General features: G+C 35.6%; 1 protein-coding gene across 1 annotated transcript in view; it reads right to left on the bottom strand.

The window, feature by feature from the left end:
* Positions 1-24,776, bottom strand: part of ITPR2 (inositol 1,4,5-trisphosphate receptor type 2) — an 838,078-nt gene that overhangs the window by 72,340 nt on the left and 740,962 nt on the right. The window contains exons 50-52 of the mRNA XM_081818942.1: positions 13,686-13,861; positions 5,583-5,747; positions 2,167-2,362 (exon numbers count right to left, since the gene is read on the bottom strand). Of these exons, the coding sequence (XP_081675068.1) occupies positions 2,167-2,362; positions 5,583-5,747; positions 13,686-13,861 (537 nt within the window). The remainder of the gene's footprint in view (positions 1-2,166; positions 2,363-5,582; positions 5,748-13,685; positions 13,862-24,776) is intronic.

Raw genomic sequence — 24,776 nt, forward strand, 5'->3', positions numbered from 1 at the left:
TGTGACCTCCGCTTGTCAACGGAAACTGCCCTCCAACTCCCTGGGCTTTTCTAAGACATGACTCCCCTCAACATGGTCAAGCGGCGGCTGCTTCCTCTATCAAGCCCAGTTCCACTGGTCCCAGAGGTAGGATCTACATTTTCCTCAATTCCCGATGCCATTTGCAGATTATCCATCCTCCACTCTCATAGGCACCTGTGATGTTCTGTGATTTACCTCTAGAACGCTCAGCCTCCCCTCTGGGCTCCCATCCCTTGGCTTCCTGATGACTACTTCCTACTCCCTGAGCAACTGCGTCCTTCTGTACTCCCTAGACGTCACTTGCTACCTAAGACGTCACTTGCTATCCTCGATAATTTCACTCCACTTTGGGAGTCAATAGCGTTCAATACTTGAAAAAATAAACTTTATGCTATTTATCAATAGACATACTAGATGGCATTACAAATTAAATTAAAAATATTATGAAAGTAGGGGTGCTTTTCCCAGGGCACGATATCACATTCATTCTCAGCCGATGCAACAAAAATTCGCAATCTATGAAGAATCCAAGAGTTTAACTTTGTTAGCTGTTCTCATATACTAGATTTTAATAGTATTTACGAATGCTTTCTCTTATTTAGCAGTTTTTTATATAAATATGCATATTTTTGATAAAGATCTTGACATTCTAGGTCTAATGTTGCCTATTTTGTAAGAAAAAAGAGAGAAGATATTTTTGTATTTCTAAGGAAAATATATTCATAATGACACTAACTTCCTTTTTAAATAACACAAAAGTACTACTAGATTCATAAAACAATAACTATTGTACACATTTGGATTCAGGAATCATGACGCTTCAGCTTCAGACTCACCCTGTATTGAATAACTCAATGTGATCATGCTAGTAAATAATAAATAATTAAAACTTGAAGATTTTTGAGAACAGATAGTTTATGATTCACAGATAATTTGTGAAAGTTGAGTTTGGGGGGGCTATTTATGGATAGGAGCTTTTCCTCCAAATATTTACACCTGTAAAACTCCGGAAAAAGTAACATTTAAGGGAGAACAGGAAAGGCAGTAACAAAATATTTCACATGCCTCTGAATAAAGACTAATACCTAGGTATGAAATTCAGTCTCAAGTTTAACAACTGAATCTACGTAGATGACATTTCTATTCTGTGCTTTGATCACTTAGACTTAATGATAGATCTAAATGCCATTTAATTACCCCATATCCTAAGAAAGATACTACCATATGTCATCAATTTAATAATCAAGAAATGTTTGTTAAAGGCAAGAAAGACTACTGTTTATAAATCACCACTAATTAAATCATACCTTTAAATGTAATGGCTTGAGGGGAAAGTAATTTTGTGGTTTCTATTCTCTACAACTCATAGCCTACAGAATCATCCAGAGAAACAAACAGCAAAATGCAGAACTATGATTTGTATCCTGCTTTGGAAAAAGAGTAATGAAGAAATTTAACCCGAATGACAAAAGGTAGGCATGGGGGAAGAAGAAACCATTAGAAAGGATGATAAATAAAAATTCAAAGTAAGATGGAAAGATTAAGCCCTCACACCACAAGAATCACAGGAAGTGTAAATGGGTGATGCCTAACCAGTGAGACAACAGAAATAAATATCGTACATTGTGACAACACATACTGATGAATTGAGCTCCTTAATGACAGTATTCTGAGCATTTTTGCTATACCCGATTTCTTACTACCTGATGGTTTCTAAATCAAAACATTTACCATTTTCAATTCTTTAAGTATGGTAAGTATGATGTACTGTGAGCAAACATATATGGAATAATGGTTGTGACCGATGCTAGATGTTGTTCTTGGGGGAGACAGGGAAAAGAAGAAGAGAATCCCAAAGCCATTATCCTACACTGAAGTTGTTGACTGGAATACAATCAACATTGTTGAAAATCCTTACTGAGACAGAGCCCAGATGATGTTTCTTATATCACGATGTTCCTATACCCATTGACAGCTGATAGCTGAAGAGTATTTCACATTCATGAGCTCTCAGTGAATAAGAACATGTTTTCAAAGGAATGAAAGAAAACATTTCCTCCATTAGTGTTTATCTGTAATTCTCTTAAGCTGTGTACAAGTTGTATCTGCCATCAGAGAAAGCTCATGCAGTGGTAGTAGCAATACCTGTAATAGGAGTTCTGTTTTTCAGCCTATCCACCTCCATTGTGAAGTCATCCTTCAGAAAAAGGAACCCAATAATGGAAAACAGGTAGACAAGGATGAGAGCCAGAACTGCAGTTAGAATAATGGAGCGGCCATTCCGTGTGACACTCTTTATGACATTAAGCAGAGTCTCTTCTCTGTACACCAAATCAAAAAGCTACAAAAATAAAACAAGGAAAAACATGCAGTGACGCAAAAGCTGAATAAACATAAAAGGTAATTACAAATACAGATGCAAGCCATTTTAGTTTACCTGTGAAAAAAATAACAACCTAACTGATACCTTAAAAATACGCCAAAATACATGTGTCTTCTACAGTTGGAACGTATTAATAAACTGTTTTTCAATAAAGATAACTCTAACACAGCATATAATGTGCATCTGTTGGTTTCATAACCAACATAATTTCAATTTTGTAAGATACAGAAATAGCACAGCTTCAAATTTGAATTTAAAAAAATTATAATACTATACTTAACCAACTTAGCTACTTATTCCTTATTTTTATCTTCACTGATATTCTGCAGTTGCTTCTGAAATACGTAAGATGGCTAAAGTGAAAATGCAGAATTATGTTTACCTAAGTGATGGCTAATTGACAGAATCATTAGGCGTTATTGCTTAATCAAGGAATTAGGGGTGAAATTACTAGAACAATTTTATGAGCCTGCTGCAATAGAAAAGATGGAAAATTAAAAAATATTTGAGAAATAGAAGCACCTCTCTTTACTAAAGGAGTATAATGAGGGCAAAACCTATTACTTTAGTATGTAATTTTGGAAACAGAAGTATAAGCAAAAATATAAAACACAATTTTTAAAAAAATTTTCACTTCCTCTAATGGGTTATTACCCATTTTGTGTTTAGTAGCAGAAAGTCTCTGCACTAGTCTAGAACCTAGGTATGTGTTTGCTCTCTGGAGTCAACACCAAGAACAATTTTATTTATTGCTATATTATTAAGTTGAAATTATACATTAGGAAGTACATGTTATATTATCAAAGGCTAGTTAAAAGCAGTAAGTGAATATTCACTTAAAAAGGCACAAATATCTGTTTGGAAATGAACAGTATTTTAAAAGTTGGAATAATTAAGGTTTGTCTCCTACTATCTGTGGGAAGTGATTAAAATTTCTGCACTGGTTGAAACGAGGCATTACTAGTGTCACGAGCTCCTGCAGAAACACCAGGGCTTGTCCTGTTTTTCTGAGGACTGAGTTACTTTCCAATTTAATTTCAGTCTTGCCCATAATTGCCATAAAGATATTACCTTGTTTGCTCACCCTAGGAAACTGCTATTTTATCATGATCATATGCAAAAGAATATGTTTAACTATTTTGCTAAGTGCTTATCTTCTGGAGGGAGCAACAACTTCTAGAAACAAAGTCAATATTTCTCAGGAAAGACAAATTAATTAATGCAAATCCAACTTCCAAATTATGACACTGACTTATTCAGCTTACTTAACAACTTTGGTTGACATAAAGGGGATTTTCCTTTACTTTAACTCAACAGTGACTTAAAGAAAAGGTCTGGAAATGGGCTCTAGGTCACTTCTGAATGGTTTCTAAAAGTTTATAGCATTCAGGAGCCCCATGGGATGCTTGCTAAAAATGCTTATTTCTGGACCCCATTCCATAGCCCTGGAATCAGAATCTTGAGGAGGCAAAAAAGATGTAAGACACTGGACAGGTTAATGGTTCTACTTATTTCTGAAAGGAAAATCTAGAGTGTGGTTTTTATTATTTTGGATAAAGGATTGGTATTTGTGGATATAACTAGAAATACATATTCATGTATTTTTTTAAATATAAAACATATTTTTAAAATATGCTTAAATGCCATGTTGGCATTATGTCCATTATAATTTCCTCCTAATACTCTATAAACGTCAAAATGGACAATATCCTTTTCACCAACAACCCAGTGAAAACAGATTAGCATCACTATTGTAAGATTAGAACAATAAAGACAAGAGGAAAATACAACTAGAAAATTAGGTTAAGTAACATAAATTAAAAGTAACATTATTATCAATAGCTCATGTAACGGTTCAAATACACCTTTATTTTGTCAATTGCCTTTCCTTGGAAAACAGAAAGATTTAATACATCATTTCACATGTTTTTCATATTATCTCTCTAATGAATCTTGATAGTATGAGTCTATCATACTATCTCTATGCATTTTATAGACGTTACAGAATATTACATGTCACAAGTCAGGTCAAAGTGCTGGGTGTAATGGGACTTCATATATCACGGGCATGTTTTTAAAAATGGATTTTTTTGTGGTAAATTAGAGCAGAAAGGGAATTCATCTGGATTCCTGGAACAGTAAAAACTCTATTTTTGATTGTTGGATCATCTAACTTAACTACCTAGAAGATAATTTTGTATCAAAGTATAAGGGACAAATCTACGCTTCCTGGGGGCCCTTTCAAATGCTTGACAAGTAAATGGAAAATCTGCCTCTTTTCAGTCTTCCTACCTGGGTTTGCTAGATAGGTAACAGGAAAGCGGCAGGTGACGGATTTGTCCCTTGTGAGAGAAGCAGACAGGGTCAGCATAATGTTTTTAGATCTTCAAGTGAGGTTTCAGGAATTATTTTATTGGGTGGTGGTCTCCACTGCATGTCAACCATGGGTTGGAGATATAAATAAATTGCTCCCATGGCATCATGATGCTAACCTGGTAGTGCTTTGGGTTTCAAACATTATCATGAATTTATATTGCCTCCCTTCCTCCTAGTTGATGGCTATAGAACAGTCTATATGTAGGAAGTAAAACTGATAACCTGAAGAAAAAATCTAGAAGAAATGTGAAAGCCCGCTTAATGAATTAGACACATGTAGATAAGCTTAACAACAATGACACATTAAATCTGAAACTAAGATTTCAAACAACTCAGTATTTTTGCGAGGTTGGCAGTTTACTCATTTTATTTATATGCCATTCTAGAGTTACAGTAATATTTGTTGTTGTGAATAAAGTACAACGATTCCAGGGCTAAGAAAACATATCCCCACTTTTTTTTCTCCTACACTCTGTTGGAGAACCTCTAAATGTAAGGGGAAGGAAGGATTTGGCTGAAACCAAAAAGCAGCTGCTATATGAAGCCCGGGTCAAGAGGTCGGGTCGTTGGTGACTTCTCAGGGAGGAAATAAAGAGTTCCACCACCTATGTGGGTTCTCAGAGGAAGAGAGGAAAAATACTACTAACTCCTGATTTTCCTAGGAAATTCTAAAAATAACATAATTTGTCCTAAATGTCAGGCCCTGCTTAAAAAAAAAAAAAAATCAAAGGAAGAAGCATAAGAAGCAGCACCATTGTGTTATTTTTTCCAGCAGTGATTGTCCACATGGAGAAGTACTCACCAGGAAGCTATAGAAGAATTCATGGACAAAGAGGCCCAGCATGCAAACCAGGACGTAGGCCACGTGGTAGAGAAAGGCCATATCCAGGATGACTGCTCGGTAGCCTCGGGTGAAAGTGCCACGATTGCCCACAAAACTCACCAGAAACACTATTTTATTACAAAGCTGCAGGGAGGAAAATATTAGACTTTACTGTCTTATTTATCCCCAAAACTCGCGTAAATAGCAGTCATTGACAAAACCTAGCATTCACAAAGTCTGTGGTTTTCTTTTATCATTTTTCATCTCGTAATTTTTTGACATTGCTTACAAATCTGTGTGTAAACATAAAACACCCCAAAGTTGTATCATTTGCAGTTCCAGGAGAAAAGAGGAGGATGATTAAGGGCACCAGCTTAGTAATCGAGACAGACCTGAATTTAAACCCTGGCTCTCTCACTACTGTTGTACAAGGTCATGCAGCAGCTGGCCTTGATTGTTTCTTTGGAAAAATTGGAGCAAAGAGATTTCGACCTTATAGAACTCTTCGGAGGATTAAACAATTCATAATGCGTATGAAACACTTAGTACAATGACTCTTTAGATACTACCCATCATATTTTCCATATTAGAAGTAATAGATATAATATTTTTATTATACTGGAAATGTAACAGAAAAATATCTTTTCAGAAAATATCTATCCTTCATTTTTTCATCCTAAACTTTCTCTCCTGAATATTACTGTAAACAAGTAAGCCATTAAAAGTGATTTTTTTTGCATTTAAATACATAAAAATATAAATATACTTACGTAATTAGGTTAAAACAAATATAATGCAGGCATATATTTTCTTTCCTTTTTTTAAGATTTATTTATTTGAAAGAGAGAGAGAGAGCATGAGTGGGAGGGGCAGAGGGAGAGGGAGAGAGAATCTGAAGTAGACTCCTAGCTGAGCATGGAGCCCGATGAGGGGTTCGATCTCATGACCCTGATATGATGACCTGAGCCGAAACCAAGAGTCAGATGTTTAACTGACTGTGCCACCCAGGCGTCCTGCATGCATATATTTTCTAAGCTGCACAGGTGGTAATTATTCAATAAACATTTTGGAGTGTTTATTATGCTTGGTGCTATGTATTTATATTAAAACTATTTAAAATTGCCCTTTGTGGCATGATTTTGCAATATTGAAATGTACACAGAGATTCTTTGGCAATAACAATGATCTATGCAATGATTTCCAAAGAACACAGTTATCATAAACTTAGTGCCAGATATTTGGTTCTAGAGTCACTGCATTATTTATAAACTGAAGAAGCCATTTTGCATCTTAGTCATCATGGAAACAATTACAGATTTCAAATTTCAGTTCTTCTAAATTGTTCCCTGAGTTCTTCAAGTTATCTAGTGGCACTGTATTTGTCTTTACATGTCCAAAGCTAACTTTGGGAAAACACGCTGTCCTTTGCAACAGCGTTGATTTTTCATATATATGAAAAGAGATTGCCTTGTGGAATGATTTTAAATAATGGGCAGAAGTGAAATTTGAGAGGTTGGAAAAACCTTTTCTTTCAACTTTCTGAAGTTCAAATCAATAAATAAATGAAAAATGGGTTAACATTGCATGTTGTGAAGATAGCCAAACCAAATCAACAACATAGAAGTTCAAACTTCCTAAGTTTTCCCCATGCTAATTAATAATCCTCTCAGTAATCGGTGTTTTCCATTCTTTCATCATCTTGTGAATAATTTGAATAATGTCGGCAGAAAGTTACACTTCACTATTTAGTTTCATCATCGTATATTTACATTACTATTAAACATAGCTACAGTATAATGATGTCCTTATGGTTATTATCCAAGAGTAAGTTTAATATTATAAAAAGTCATTTAAAAAGCTCAGGAAATATATACAAGGTGCTCTCAGATACATATGGTATTTGACAATAAACAACCATGAAAATGGTGAAATACAGAATGTCTAGATGAAGTAATATTCAGTGTTTTACTCTTTAAATCATCTTGACTATTTAAATTCAAATTTTTTGCTTTCCTCACCCACTATATTCATCAATATGAAATAGAAATAAGTTCTATAAAAAATAAAGTTAAAAATTGGAATTATGACTTTTCAGAAGGATGGATGATATGCTCATGACAAATTATTTATATGTTGTTTCTTGATCTCTATTTCCCTAAACTGAACCATTAAAAAATTATGCAGGAAAACTATTTATAAGTCCTACACATTCAGGAAAAGTAATACATTGGGTTCAAGTTCTCAAAAAAAGCAATGCATTTCAATTCTCAAATAATGCAAAATGAAGGACACATTTCTGCCTAAAAGGGCCTCTGCCAGTTTTGCATGAGAAATAAAGGTTTGCCTTCTCTATGTACAGGTTGATTTTTATTTTCTTTGAAATTTGATCTAGAGCTTGGTGTTGATGGATATGTCCCTGTTCTCTTGACTAAGTCTCAAACTAGAATGGAGTTGATATTGGCAGTGAAATCCATTTATTCCTGTAGAGATCAGAAACAAGGAAATTGTCCTTTTGTTTTGAAGTGTTCATACCAAGAAGAAATAAATGCAAGAATAAATGATCTGAAGAGGAAAGAAGTTGAACTCTGTTTTTTCCTGCACCGTGACCTTGAAATGTATAAATTGTTTTTATAGAGCATTTCCATGAAAGCTGGGGATATTTATGGGAATGAAGACATTACAAAAACTTATTCTCCCTTTTCATGTCATGACTTACTTGAAGTTGTCTAACCAGTCCTTCATTTGTCAATGTCATTATGTAGGCAATCTTGTTTCTATGGCAAGGGTCCATGTGGGCAATGATAAATGGAGGGCGTGGGAACTGGGCAAGGTGGCTAAAAGACCAGCCCTTTCTAATTTGGTGTTGAAAAGACTCTTGAATCAGCATACAAATACCAATATAAATGACCATAACTGTCCCACAATATTTATATCTTTCTCCATCTATTCTTCAAAATTGCATTTCATATATGTTTTGTTGAGGATGGGGTGAATTGTGTGATGGTGGGGGAAAAAGTGGGGAATGGGGTAGGGAAACAGTATCAATGTAAGCTTTTTGTGCAGTTATTAATTAATTAATTAATTAATTTAATATTTCAAGTTTTTATTTAAATTTTAGTTAGTTAACACATAGTGCAATATTAGTTTCAGGAATGGAATTTAGTGATTCATTACTTACATATAATACCCGGTACTCATCACAAGTGCCCTCTTTCACGCCCATCACCCATTTAGCCCATCCCCCTGTCCACCTCCCCTCCAACAGTCTTTTTTACAAAGATGATTTACCAGTAGGTCTTCTAAAAACAAAAGCAAAATTAATGTTCATTTGTTAATTAATGTAGAGTGAACAAAATTAATTAATTTTAATTGGGGAACTTAATTGTCCTGTACTGTTTTCATAAATACTTCATAATTCATTGATATGTCTTTGTAGGACTTTTAACAGTGCAGTATACTGGAAGGACACTGGCCTAGAAGTTGGGCCATCTGGGTTCCAGTCTTGGCTCTGCCACCCACCAGATGCTTTGGTAAATCCTCCTTGTCTCTATAGGATTTTGTATACTCATTTCTAAAATGAAATGCCTAGAAATGAATAATCCTTAAGGTGACTCAAAGTTCTAGAATTCTATAGGGTGTCCTTTAAATTTTGCTATTTTATGGGATCACAGAAATTTATAGCTGCCTTTATATTATCCTTTTTTGTCTTATTGGTTCTATGTTCCTAATCAGGAATTCTATCCCTAACTTACATTGTGCCTATGGGAAAAAATGACCTATTTTCCAGGAATAAACTGTAGCCAAATAAATAAATAAATAAATAAATAAATAAATAAATAAACACATACATACATACATACATACTGTCTAGTATTTCTTGAAAAGGAAAACTGAATTTATTGAACTACATGTTAACCATATTACTGTATTACCATCAACATCAACCTTACTAAAATCTATGTGATTTGATTCAAAAATCTCCATTTCAGTAGTGTTACACCTTAGGCAGGATAAGTTTCTATGGTCAAAGCATAAGGCAAAATTTTCAGGCCAACATCACCCTGGAAATCTTTTAAATTGCCAACAAAGCAGTATAATAAACAAGGGTGCTATAAGCTATACTGTTTTTTAAATAAATTCAACATTTCTAGTTTTCCCCCAGCACTGAAGCAGTTTCCTGCTACTACAACTGAATATCAGAATGAATTAGGAGAATGCAGTGACCGTATTATATGAAAAATAGGGTGTGTGTGTGTGTGTGTGTGTGTGAGAGAGAGAGAGAGAGGGGTAGAGAGAGAGAGAGAATGAATGTTTTGTCTCAGAATATATAATTGAATTTGTGTATGTTAAGTGAACATATGGTGGGGCTCAACCTTATAGATTAGCAGTAACATGAGCCCTCCCAGGAAACTATCTGCAGGTAAGTAATAAGGGCATGATACTATTAAATGTGAACACTGTGGCTTATTGCTAATAGACAGCTATCTGCTAAACTCCACTTGCTTCTCCTCTCTGCAAAATGGCGAGACCAAGTTTCAGCATAAGGGAACATTTCCATATTACAAATAACTGTAAGAAAGGCAAATAATTTATAAATGCCATTAAATAAATTACACATTTCCAGGCACTACTACAAAAGAAAAAAAACATTGTACATAAGAAGTGTTTAGAAGATATTAAAAGATCTTCCACAGGTATTTACTGCATTATTTATTATGAAAAATATCTAAAAATCTAAACAATAAAAATTAATGGAATGGTTAAACAGATTATATAACGTCCACATGACTGGGAATATTATCATTATTAGTGGTATAGAAATATTAGGTGATCTAAAATTTATAATATGTGTGTTTATATTTGCCAAAATAATATCTTAATTTCCATTGCAATGTAGACTGTGAGAAGAAAACTGTACTGGGTTATAAGATATGCTTTATAACAGAGAAAAACATCTGAAATTTTTGAAACATCTCAAACATTGAGATAACCCTTGTGACAAGATGGAGAAATTAGTTGCAATCGAATCAAAACTTCGATTGTTAGAAATGAGTAAAGATGATAAAAATGAAGCATCCTAATAAACAGAAACTGATAATACTAAATGCTCAGAACACAGATTGAGGTTTTTCCTCCCACTTGATTCCTTTTCCAGAAAAGCAACTTTCTACATTTGCCTGACATTATGAAAGACACTGAGTCCAGAAACAAACAACCCTCTGTGAACCAAAATACAAATACTGTTACGATTGTGATACCGATGTTTCACAATTAAATGGTACTTCACATGTTAGGAGCTTGATAAAGAGTAGCCTTTGTTGCTATTATATCATCACTGTTATTGCTCTGCTCTAAAGCTTCACACTAATCTTCTCCACCAATCTTCTTAACAACTGGTGAGTGCAGACTAGGCTTCAACATCTTCATTTCACTGATGAGAAAAATGAAACTCAGAGGCTCAATTTGCCTATGGTCTAGAATTCTGATTCTCATTAAGGCTTGACTGTCAGGTAGATATTTTCTTTTGTTTTTCCTGCTTCTGATACCTATAATTTTAGTACCTATAGTTTTACCTGTCAAACAATGCAAACTTTTAAGTACAAATTAATAAATATATTAAATCCTAACTTACAAAAAGTGACTGATTTATGTTTTCATTTAATTTTTTTCCTGCCCCCTGGGAAATAGTAAGCCACATAATAAGTTTATTATGACAAAAGTTAAGATAGATAATTACGTGCTAAGACATTTTATTAATCTGTACAATATCAAAACTATAGATAAAAACTATCAATATCCATATTATCAAAATCACAATTATTCTATCCAATTTGTTTGTTCCAAATTAAAGCTGATATTTTCTTTGCCAAAATGCCCTGAACTGGCAAATTGTAATGTATTGTTTGGGGGGCTGTGCAAATGGGTTTTTTATGCTGTGAGAGATATGAGAGTACCCACAGATTCATACAGTTAATAAGAGAGATACATTTCCACATATATTTCTTTTCAAGTATAAAAGTTGCCTCTTATATGAATTGTCATTTCCTATGGTGGAACTATTTTCACCAAACCAGGCAGAGATTATTTTTTATCCTGTCCCCTAAGGGGGAAAGGAGAAATAACTCCGAATGTTTTTGGTTTCCCCAATAGACATTAAAATGTTTTTCCTTATCTCTTTATTTATTCTTGAAGCTTTTGTATGGACATCCTCTACTTCTTGGTAGTTTCAATGTCTATCAGATAACAGAGGCTGAATAAATGCTTGTTATTTCTGGCCCAACTCTAGCTATTATTTCAACTTATCAAACTTGGGTTTTCTCTCTCGAATTAATGTCTTATTGAGGACCAGCTGCCAGTTTAGGAACATTATTTGCTTCTTCAAACAATTTGGCTCAATATTCAATGTATTTTTAATAATAAGTTGGACTTACCTAACTCAAGTTCTCTAATAGGGTTAGAAGAATTTAGATAAATACATGAAGATTCCTCGATTAGCTTGGTTTCCAAAACACTCAAAGTACAAGTTCAGTTCATGTAAAGAATTTTTGAATGTTTAAGTGCTAGGGATTAAGTGGGAGAAAAATGGAGTCAGGAGTGAGGGAGTGAAGAGGGCAGGATTATACCTATGAACGTGAAAACCTCTGCCCTCAAGAAACTTAAGAATCCTGTATTTGGTACTTGACAGAATTCTTTACTGATAGACCTCTTTGCATGTATAGTACACTTCCCTTTATTAACAGTGATTGAAGAATAACTGGTAATTTGGTTGCCTGAATGTTCTAGTTAACTGGGAGCTGTCATTTACATCATGTCAAATTTTCAAGGAAGTATAATAAAATAGTGGTCCGAAACACAGACTTGGTCATTCTAGCTCAGCTTTATAATTCTCAAAAGTTTGGCTGGCTATTTCATTTATTCATTTTCAATAAATACTTGCTATGTATTTCATGTACAAGGCACTGTAAATGTATAAGGATACAAAGATAATTTTTCACTCATTCATTCACTCACTTGTGAATACTAATTTATTTAAGAAACATTTGTTGGATACCAAAGACATTCCAAGACATTGAATGATCAATCATTATCCTTAAGAACTGTATAATGTGTTGCATGGAGCACTGGGTGTTATACGCAAACAATGAATCATGGAACCCTACATCAAAAGCTAATGATGTAATGTATGGTGATTAACATAACATAATAAAATAAAATAAAAAAAGAACTGTATAATGTAGTAGGGAAGATAAGGCATATATGCAGATACCAGAATATAGGACACTATGTTAGAAACCCCATACAAGATAGAGACAGTGCTTTAGGGATTCAGCAGACATATTAACAATATTTATTTGTGCGCCTGGACATTTTTTCTTTCATTAACCTGATGATTTACCCTTCTTTTAATATCCCTTTATGAATATGCCATGTAGAAAGCTGTCTAGTCCCTTTAAAATTTTATCTCTTGGGTACTATTATTGTTATTTGGAATAGCGCTCTGATTACTTATTCTCAACTTACCAGCTGAGGATTTGAAATATGCTCCCTTGTTTCAGTATTTTAAAATTTAGTGAAAAAAAATATTAATCTCATCGATGCCTTTCACAAGTTTATGGGTTTTGTTCACATAAAAAGAGCCAAATTTCATATTTTCTCATATAGCAATCCTTTTTCTTTGGTCATTTTATAAAAGGTACTCACTTCTAAAACTCTGCCAACTATAATTTAATCTTTCTTGGGTGATTTAGAAGTCATTTTAGGATGTTAACAGTGGCTTAGAGTCATTTTTGTCAATATCTTTGGGTATAGGATACAGAAGGCATTAAAACTGGATTGGATTAAATTGATTGCAGAACTGGGTCATGCCCCAAATGCCACCTTTTTAAATATATCAAATTTTTACTTGTCATTTTTTTCTCTCTCTAAAATTACAAATGTACAAATTAAACTCTCATTAAATTGAATTCACAATAAACAAGAATTTACTATGTATACACGAATTAAAATATATAGCTACATTTTTACATTTAGTACACTTTTTCAATGAATTTACAAAAGGACAAAGCTAAATAAAATACTTACATTAGCTGCACCAAGAAGTATTAACGTAGGCCCAAGACCTATTGTATATATTGATCTGAGCATTATTGACACAAGAAATGGTCGAATACCCACAGGCTTGGAGAAGAAAAACAGCATAGATGTGCAGACTGCAACTGCTATCCAAAGAAGAACTGAGAACAACGGAGAAAGTGTACCTGTAATATGAGGAAGAAGTTTATTTTTACTAAGAACAAAAGTAGAAAATGTTAAAATCTTTGCCACTCTACTTTATGTAACATAGCAAATCAAACCATAAGACACTGAATTTCATAACAACCCACTCTACACACTGTATATTTAGAGGAAATGTCTCTGAACACATTACTCATTACTCAATGCAAATATTCATTGCATTTCCAGAAAGTTTGTGATTATTTTCAGGATGTTAAAATACTCACTAGTTAATGTAGCTTCCGTTAACTCTGAGAATTGTTCATCTTTCTCTCCTATGAGAGTTACATGTTAAATACTTCTGCTAATGTATCTCACTTGGGAACTTTAATTCAAAATTTATGGTTAATGAGTGTTAAATGTACAGTTAAATCATATGAAACCAAGGATTTTGTAACTGAACTCATACCTTGTTTTGTTCTATTGTCATAAAGTTTCTATACTGCAGATTCTTCTAAAGAATTCAGAACGTAAAATATCCAGTCTTTAATAAAATAGACACAAGCTTTATCTGTTAAAATATATATGTGTATAAATGTATATGATGTATGTGTATATGTATGAGTGTATGTACTAGAAAGCCAACTCAAGCTCTAAAAAAAGTTGAGCTTTTAAATCATCAGAAAACAAAACAAAACAAAAATCATCAGAAAACAAAAGTTCCAAATACTTAAAAAATGAACCCCATAACACAAAATTTCTTTATAAATTGCCCAAAAGAAGTTTAAAAATATATCTCCTTTAAAAAAAAAAAAGTATAATTCATTGACGTTTGCACTGACTATGTGAATTTAAGGAATCCCCGGTTGAAGGTCATGTGGTGCTGTATTGCTGAAGTAAAGTAAGGGGCCACATTCTTGGGCTGATTAGATCAGCTATAGGACCTCAAACACATGCCTATTGGCTAATGAAGTCACAGGGGAAACAACAAAATGGAGATTTTCCACTAGTTATTTCTTTTGGACTGTTTCTATTATTTATAAAATTCACTTCTGCATGCAAAATACCACAAGTGCTTTGGTGTGTAGAGTTTTTGTATTATCAGTTAAACCCTGGGATTATCTGAATTCCTTCATTGAATTCTGTGTAAGCCTTTAGTTCGTAGTGAGTGCTAATAGATCAAAAGTAGGTAGGAAGAGCCTGTCAGACATTAAGAAACAAAACAAAAGTCAGGTAGCAAACAGCATTAGCTTAGACATGTTTATTTTTGCAATGTTGGTCCTTACCACATTGACTCAAGCAAAGAGTGATGAAAGATGGTTGGGAAGAGAGATCTGATCTAACCCCTTCACCAAATTTATTTATTTATTTGTTTGTTTGTTTATTCATTCATTCATTCATTTGCAAGAGAGAAAGAGTTCATGAGCCTGTGGGTGGGGGGAGGGAGGAGGGGGAGGGACAGAGGGAGAGGGACAAGCAGACTCCCCGCTGAGCGGGGAGCTGATGCAGGAGCTCGATCCCAGGACCCTGAGATCATGACCTGAGCTGAAGTCAGATGCTTAACCTGAGCCACCTGGGTGCGCTACCCCTCTCACCAGATTTATGATCTGATAAGACGACTTTGGGGAAGGGGAAAGAAGAGGGGTACATATCTCTGGAAATTACCTTAATTCACATCCTCTGGCAATGCTAAAAAAATGGATACCCAACTCAGGTTTATTGTAATGTTGGTTTATAAGCACTTTGTGTCTACCAAAACATAACCTGACCACCAACTTCCCAGATCTCAAAGAGCCATGGACAGAATCAGACCTTCGACTTTCTCTCATGCTTATTTGGATGTCTTCAGAATGTAAGCTTTGTAAGAGTGAGGATCATCTCTTATCTCTGAGCCTATCACGGTATGTGGCATGTAGCAACAAGTAAATACTTACTGATTAAATGAATAAACAAAAACATAATCTGTGAACTCATTTTGAGTAAGTAACTAAGTCTCCAGTTATAAATTTGCCAAGTTGTGGAGCCATTCTTAAGTTTACTAAAACTTTCAACATCTATGCACATTTAATGACTTTTAGCGAGTCACTGGACTCTTCAGTATAATTCATAAGCAGTGTCTTGGTGTGACATTCTTACTTTAAAAGTCCTAGCATTGACACCTATAGTTACACTGCTCATTGTTATTAATGCCTGATAAGCTAACCACATCTTGACTATTCTTTCCTAGGCAATATCTGGCTTGCCAAGATTTCCCCTTGATTAAACAAGAAATTATAACCATGCACTTAAAACTGGGCATTTGATCTCTTTTTAGAAAGAACTCAAAGATAATCTAATGTTGTACCTTGCACGTAGTTTAATACTAAATATGTATTTGTGAAATCAATAAACTTATAAACTTATAAATAAACTTATAAAGTTATTTAAAATGGCTATTGACAATATTGCCAATTGTCAATTGTCAATAATTTGTAATCATATTCTGTAAGAATAGTCACACTGGTTTTTAGCTGAAGATTTAATGCAAAAATTAATAAATTGAAACTGACAAACTCTAGAGAAGACAGTACGGATTGTTAAAGCCAGTTTTTACCCACTGAGGATGGGAGGGGGGAACTCTTCTTAGTACTTTATATTTGTATCAATTTTCTATAATAAGCATTGTTCCTTTAATAATGGAAAAATTTTCTAGAATTCGCTCTACATATTTTCAAATCTTAGAAAGTATGAATTTTGTCCTTTATGGAAGAAAGTTCTAACAGCCAATTTGGAGACCTCAATTCAAGTCATGTAATGGAACCCTCCTATCCACCTCACATGACTCGTGTATAGTTCACTGTACAGAACATGCTGCTTCTTACCTCCAGTCCCTCTCCATTTCTCTGCCTCCCATGTAACTTCATAAGACTCTTTCCCCCACCTCAATCCAGCTAAAGTGGACATCCATCCATAAATCCATGGGTGGTCTTTATTATTGTGCCTTAATCATTTCTTTGTCCCTGAACTAGATCATGAGCTCCTTGAAGACAAGGACAGCTTTACCAACTTCTGTGTCTGTAGGGCCTAGTACAGGGCCTGGCACATAGCCACACTTCATCAATGGTTGTTATTAAATTGAATGAATTAAAATCACCTTGAAGAACTTAACTTTCTTTAATACAAAGCATTTGAGGGAAAAAAAAGAATTACACTCTAAATTTGAACCTGATTTAAAAAAAAAAAAGTCATACGCTATCTGGAAATAAATGCATATGGCAGCAGTTTTCTCCACTAACTAGTCTGCCTTTGCCAAACTGGGCAGGGACAGTTGGCATGGCCAATGTTCAGCTTCCGAATGGACATCTGGGATGTTCTCTAGCACCAAAAGCTGCTCTCAGCCCAAACCACCAACACTTCGTTCTTCCACTTTGGGTACAAGTTTCCTTTTTAGAGAAGCATATGTTAAATAAATAAACCAATTGACCAAACCAAAACCTATAGCCACACAAATAAGCCCTGCATTCCTGAATAAATGCAAACCAAGCTCACCCCCTTGGGAAACCTGGCCTCAGTGGCCTGTGATTCCTGGTGGAAATGACCACTCAGAATCAATTCATATCATTGGGAAAGGTCAAGGGAAAAAAATGGCTTCCCTTCCAAAAATGGTAAAGAGGAAATGAGGACAGAAGAAGCCAAAAATATTTAGAATGGCCTAAAAAGTGGTATGCGTAAACTTTTTGTTACTACACCTAACTATGAGTTTCCTAAAGCCCAGTTAACACGTTGAATTGTGTGGGATAAAGGAGAGGCGACCTGGAACTGCCCTCAAGAGTTCACATCGTCAGGCTGAGAGGTCTTCTATTTTCCAAGGGTCAGCAGTGCCCTTCCGGGTACACCAGGCCTTTCAGTTGCCCGAAGGGGCCTTCCTGGGCACCTCCCTACCGTTCAGGCTCTCCGGAGGAGGTGGATCAGAGCGAGTCCAGTTGCCTTTCCAGTCCAAGCAGAAACCACACATTCCTGTCAGGTTCCCTCTACATGACAGTGTAACCAGGAAAGGCGGTGAGGGGATTCTTACTGCACTGAATTAGCCAGGGAAGGGGAAATTTCGTGAAAAGGAAGGAACACTAGGAAATGTTTGAGAATCTGCCTCTCCTCCAGAACATGCCTAAGATTGCCTCAGATCAGGGTTTCAGTCCCCTGCTTGGCACCGTAGCTTACCCTGCAGTCTCTTGAGAATGCCCAAAGCCTCGTTTCCGACCACCTTAGACTGCAAACCAGTCTGGGGAAGTCTATGGGAAAGCCGCATTTAATTAAAGGAAAAAATGGTATTTCAAAAAAAAGTTTGAAGATGTTTGTTGTTATTGTTCTTCCTTGTTCCTGAATCCTATTCTGATCCTCAACCACGTTTATAGCAATTTAATTAGCATTAACCTAAGGTGTTACGAATCAAAAAATTGCTGTAGTCTTCATAGTTGAATAAATAAAAACAACTGCTTAGTGTTTCCCTCCACTAAATAAATAAATAAATAAAATCATGCAATCTGAGCTCTTCAAAGCCCAGCAATGAAAGGCCATTATCTACAGCAGGGGTCGGGGAGGGAGTGCACTATAAGCTGATCCCCTGAGAATCACCTTCCCCTAAGTATCTCCTTTTAATTATTATACACCACTACTCTGATGGAAGGGAGACAATATTCTCTCAGTTAATATTACAACCCAACAGTGAACCAGATCTAAGTAATTCCCAGCTTATGTGTGATCAGGCTGGAAAACATGCTTGGAGAAAGCTTACACAACCCATTGCCTCTGCCAACCCCCTGTCCTCACAGAGGACACAGTGACTCTGGAGAAGCCTGGAGGAGGGTCTGGGGTTGGGGAAGGTGGCTCATTTTGACCAAAGGTCTTTTTTTTTTTTTTTTTTTTTGGCCCAGGATTTACCAGGTGATTTCATGATTAACATCTACACCCAGAATCCAGGGACTTTACGGTTGGACAGAATCCTCATATTTATCTTTATTTTTAATTTTTTTTAAATTTTATTTATTTATTTGACAGAGAGAGACACAGCGAGAGAGGGAACACAAGCAGGGGGAGTGGGAGAGGGAGAAGCAGGCTTCCCGCCGAGCAGGGAGACCAATTGTGGGGCTCGATCCCAGGACTCTGGGATCATGACCTGAGCCGAAGGCAGACACTTAACGACTGAGCCACCCAGGCGCCCCAAGAATCCTCATATTTATTTATTTTTTCTTTTTTAACTTTTCATTTCAAAACACTTCCAGATTTATGTAAGAGTTGCAGATAGAATGCAAAATTATTATATACCCTCACCTGGATTTCACCTTACATAACCGCGTTACAATGATCAATATCAAGAAAGTAATATGATACACCATTTTTATCTTTTCTTTTTGGAAATTGAAGAATAATTAACATGCAATGTTATATTAGTTTCAGGTGAACAACGTAATGATTCAACAATTTTGTACATTGCTCAATGTCATCAAGATAAGTGTACTTATCTTAATCCCCTTGATCTATTTCACTCATTTCCCTCCCCCATCTCCCCTCCAGCAATGATCAGTTTGTTATTTAAGAGTCTGTTTCTTGGGGGGCGCCTGGTTGGCTCAGTTGGTTAAGCGTTCAACTCCTGATTTCGGCTCAGATCATGATCTCAGGGTCGTGAGATCAAGCCCTGTGTTGGGCTCCATGCTCAGCACATAGTCTGCTTGGGATTCACTCTCTCTTTCCATCTGCCCCTCTCCCATCCCCCACTCTCTCTCTAAAATAAATAAATCTTTAAAAAAAAAAGAGTCTGTCTTTTTGTTTGTCTCTTTTTCCTTTGTGTGTTCACTTATTTTGTTTCTTAAATTCCACATATGAGTGAAATCCTACTATATTTGTCTTTCTCTGACTTATTTCACTTATCCATTCATCTGTGGATGGACACTTGGTTTGCTTCCGTATCTTGACTATTATAAATAATGCTGCAATAAAGATGGGGGCACATATATCTTTTCAAATGAGTGTGTCCATTTTCTCAGGACAAATACTTGGTAGTTGAATTACTGTATCATCTGGTAATTCTATTTTTAATTTTTTGAGGAACTTCCATACTATTTTTCACAGCGGCTGCACCAATTTGCATTCCCACCAACAGTGCACAAGGGTTCCTTTTTTCCCACATCCTCGCCAACACTTGTTATTTCTTGTTGTTTTGATTTAGCCATTCTGACAGGTGTAAGGTGACATCTCATTGTGGTTTTAATTTGCATTTCCCTGATGATTAATGAGCATTTTCTCATATGTCTGTTGGCCATCTGGATGTCTTCTTTGGAAAAATGTATATTCATATTGTCTGCCTATTTTTTAACTGGATTTTTTTTTGGTGTTATTTATATATTTTGATATATAAATCAATATATTTTGAGGTTTTTTATATATTTCCGATATTAACCCCTTATTGGATATATCATTTGTAAATATCTTCTCCCATGCAGTAGGTTGCCTTTTTGTTTTGTCTATGGTTTCCTTTTGCTATGAAAAGGTTTTTATTTTGGAGTAGTCTTAATAGTTTAATTTTGTTTTTGTTTTCCTTGCCTGAGGAGACATATCTGGAAAAATGTTTCTATGGCCGATGTCAAAGGAATTGCTGCCTATGTTTTCTTTGAAGGAGTGTTATGGTTTCAGGTCTCACATTTAGATCTTTAATCCATTTTATGTTTGTGTGTGGCATAAGAAAGTGGTCCAGTTTCATTCTTCTGCATGTAGCTGTCCAGTTTTCCCAGCACCATTTGTCAAAGAGCTTGTCTTTTTTCCACTGCATATTCTTGCCTCCTTTGTCAGAGATTAATTGACTATGTAAGCGTGGGTCCATTTCTGGGCTCTCTGTTCTGTTCCATCGATCTATGTGTCTTTTTTTGTATGTGTGTGCCAGTATCACACTGTTTTGATTATACAGCTTTATAGTATAACTTGAAATCTGGGATTATGATGCCTCCAGCTCTGTGCTTTTTTCTCAAGACTGCTTTTTCTCTTCAGGGTCTTCTGTGGTCCCATATAAATTTTAGTATTACTTGTTCTTCTAGTTCTGTGAAATACAGTGCTGGTATTTTGATAGGGATTGCTTTAAATCTGTAGATTTCTTTGTGAACAATATTGGTTCTTTTAGTCCATGAGCATGGAATCTCTTTCCATTTGTTTGTGTCATTTTCCAATTTCTTTCATCAGTGTTTTATACCTTTCAGAGTGCAGGTCTTTCACCTCCTTGGTTAAGCTTATTCCTATGTGTTTTATTATAATATATCACTTTTATCTAATCTATAGGCCTTATTCAAAGTTCATTAATTGCCCAAGTAACATCCTTTTTCTGGACTAAGGTCACATAGTAAGTACATCAGTTGTCACGTCTCTTTAGTCTCTTTGAATTTGAGCCATTCCTCTATCTTTATCTTTCGTAAGCTTCACGATTACTGACCAATTATTTTGAAGAATGTCCCTTATTTTGGGTTTGTCTAAAGTTTCCTCAGTTTATGTATTTTTGGCACAGGATGCCATGCCCTGGTCAGTGCATTGTACCAAGAGGCGCCCCATGTTGCTATGTCTCATCCCTGGCGACATTAACGTTGATCGCTTAGAGTGATTTCTCCACACGACTGTTTTTCCTCTTGTAATTAGTCAGTATGTTGGGTGAAATACTTTGAGACTATGTCAATAACCTCTTTCTCGTTATTCTTTTTCATCTAACATTCACCTATTAATTTTAGCATCCACTGATGATTCTTACTACAGTGCCGTTTGCCAAATGGTGCTATCCTATTTCCTCCTACATTAATTAATTAGAATACTATTGTAAGGAGGAGGTTTCTCGTCTCACAATCCATATGGACTCCTGGATTCTTATTTTATTCTATGGGTTATTTTGTATTATTGTCAACCCTTTTTTTTTCTCAAAATTTCTGCAGATGTGGTCACTGGGAGTCCTTTCAAGTTGGATCTTGTGTTCTTTGACACGTCTCCATCATTTTTTTTGGAAGGAATGTTAACGCTCAACTAATCCACCTTTAAATCAGCTCGAAGTGCTCCTGGCAAGTAGTCATCCAAACTTTGCTTGACAAAATCCAGTATTAGAGAACTTGCACATCCAGCACAGGATTTTCCTTCTCCAGACAGTTCTGATGTCCAAGTATGCTTCTCAGTTTTGACTTTGTTTTCTCAGTCTTTCTAGCTATTCAAAGTGTACAACTGAAGGTTAGAGACTGAGCTCATCCTGACCAAAATTTTAACTGTATTCCTAGAGTTACAATTAAATAACTCATCCAGAACTGTAATTAGATTAACCAAACATGACTTTGGGATTCTATATTGCCAAAATGGCCGCTCATGCCTTCTCTTTTCTCTCAGCACCAGCGCCCCCCACCCAACACAGATACCTAAGATTGAGCCTCCACCTTGGTTATGACTGTTAACTTTTATCCAGTCTTTCTGAAGAGTAAAGTCTGTCACCTGATGATGAGGCACCTTGTTTTTCAGTCTTGCTTTGTTAGTCCTATTTCTCTCTTCTCTTGGAGCCTTACTCCAAATTCTACTACATGTGTGGTTTCAAGTGCTTGCTCAACGACCAGCTGCATCAGCAATACCTCAGAAGCTTGTTAAAAAATACATATTTATGGGCTCCACTGCTGAATTATTGGGCAAATCTTCTAAAGCCTCAGATCTTCATCCATAAAGATGAAGTGCTTACTTTACAGAATTGTCAGGAAGAGTAAGTGAAATTATGTATGGGAAGTGCTTAGCATTCTGCCTGACCCAATCTAAATGGTAAACAACATCAGCTGCTATTATTATTATCAATATTACTATTGTAACTGTTACTTGGCAAGTATCAAAAATGCATCAGGTGTTTTACTTTCTCCTGAATGAGTAAAAAGTAGATGTCTAGAGGGTGGCATTGCCCATTACCATTATAGTTCACGTACAATAGGTGGCAGCAGAGGCTATATGCATTGGTTCTCGTGGTCAAGTAAGGGTTATCATGGAATGGAACTCATAAAAAAATATGTTCTGTATGAAGATTTGTTCTCTTCCGGTTATCTATATACTTCCAACCCAATTATCTATGTAGAAAAGTCCTGGATGGGAAACGAAAGAGTTAACCTTCTACTCTAAGATCTACCATTTTTTTAGCCTCTCAGGGATTCCATCTCTTCATCTGTCAAATGAAGATTTGATATTAGATGATCTCTAGAATTGCCTCCATATCTAAGACTTTATGCTTCTGTTAACTGGGACTCTACAATTTACTCTCAACGTTCTGTGCGCAGATGATACCAATTTATCATTTCATGTTGGACTTCTCTCCTTACAAGGGTTACATTCTTCTGTGCCAAGAAGGCTATCATCACTAAATAAGACTAAACACAGTGAAAAGAAAGCTGTTTCCACTTCCTGCTGTATTTGCAACTTCCCACAATGGATGGCCAAATATTTGCTCTGCTTTCATTTGCTATTTCACTCATCACACATCTGCTCCACCGCCGAGTATTCTTCTTTCGGCACTGGCATGCCTTCAAAAAAATCAAATTTTTTTAAAAACCATTCAAATTATATCTAAAAGTTAGGACTTTGATATCTAGTATCTGTAATGGAGCTTTGAAATAGCAAATTACTCCTGGACTCCCATCTCCCTTCATGCTCACCTCCAGTTCATCTGAAATAGGCTTACATACCTGTTGTTTTCATCATACCCTCACTTTCACTGGGCTTCTCCTTGTAGTATTAATATTTACCTTGTAATGACAATGACATCAACAATAACTAAGCTTCACAGAATGCTTACCAGGCACTATTCTAAATGCCTGACCTAGATAGCATCTCATTAAATTCTTACAACAGTCCTACAGGTGAGATATGAAAGCAATTTGTGGTTCCTGTGTCCTGATGTCGTTCATCTTTTCCTTCAAGGCCTTCTTTCCGCACACATTTCAAAGCTACTTACCTGATTGTATCCCAAGGCTGTAACATATTTTCCCATGCACTTTGCCAGACTTAAACAAAACTTAATTCCCATGGTGCCACCCATTAGCATATTTCACCTCTACATCCCATTTCACCAAAGATGGGATAATTTCTCTTGTCTTTGCTTTTGTAAAACTTCATTTATTATTAGTTTAATAATATTAATTTCAGTCAATCATCCTTGTAGAGACATCCTAGACTGGAAACAAGAGTTAACCTCTTAATCTGAGATCTGAGATATTCTCTATGATCATATTCTGTCCTATGCTGTACATTAAAAAAATTTTTTTTCAAAGTCCATGTGTGCTCATTATAGAAACCTTAGACAAGATAGAAAGCAAGGAAGAGGGTTAAATATAAACTCCACTATTTAAGGTAATCACGATAAATATTTTGGCACTCATTTTCCCATATAATTGAGATGCCATATTTAAAATGCTTTCAGTCATATTAATCAGTAGAAATAATTCTTTTTCATTGCCTTGCTTGCCAGTATAGCATAGCTCCAAGAGCTCTTCTGTATATGAGCTTTTTGAAAACTAACATTTCTATTGACCGTAGTTTTCTGCCTAATCTACTTATCATCATGCTCCACTTTCAATGAATACAGAAAATTTTAACAAGAATTGCATTATTATTTGTTTCAGAAGTACAGGTCTGTGATTCAACAGTCTTACACAATTCACAGCGCTCACCATAGCACATACCCTCCCCAATGAACAAATAATACATTATATGTTAAAAAAAAAAAAAAAAGAAGGTAGTAGGAAGGGAGAAATGAAGGGGGTGGAATTCGGAGGGGGAGATGAACCATGAGAGACTATGCACTCTGAGAAACAAACTGAGAGTTCTAGAGGGGAGGGGGGTGGGGGGATGGGTTAGCCTGGTGATGGGTATTAAAGAGGGCATGTACTGAATGGAGCACTGGGTGTTATATGCAAACAATGAATCATGGAACACTACATC

The sequence above is a fragment of the Leptonychotes weddellii genome, chromosome 5, assembly GCF_054177405.1.
Source record: "Leptonychotes weddellii isolate Sample4059 chromosome 5, ASM5417740v2, whole genome shotgun sequence".
NCBI classification, from domain to species: Eukaryota; Metazoa; Chordata; class Mammalia; order Carnivora; family Phocidae; genus Leptonychotes; species Leptonychotes weddellii.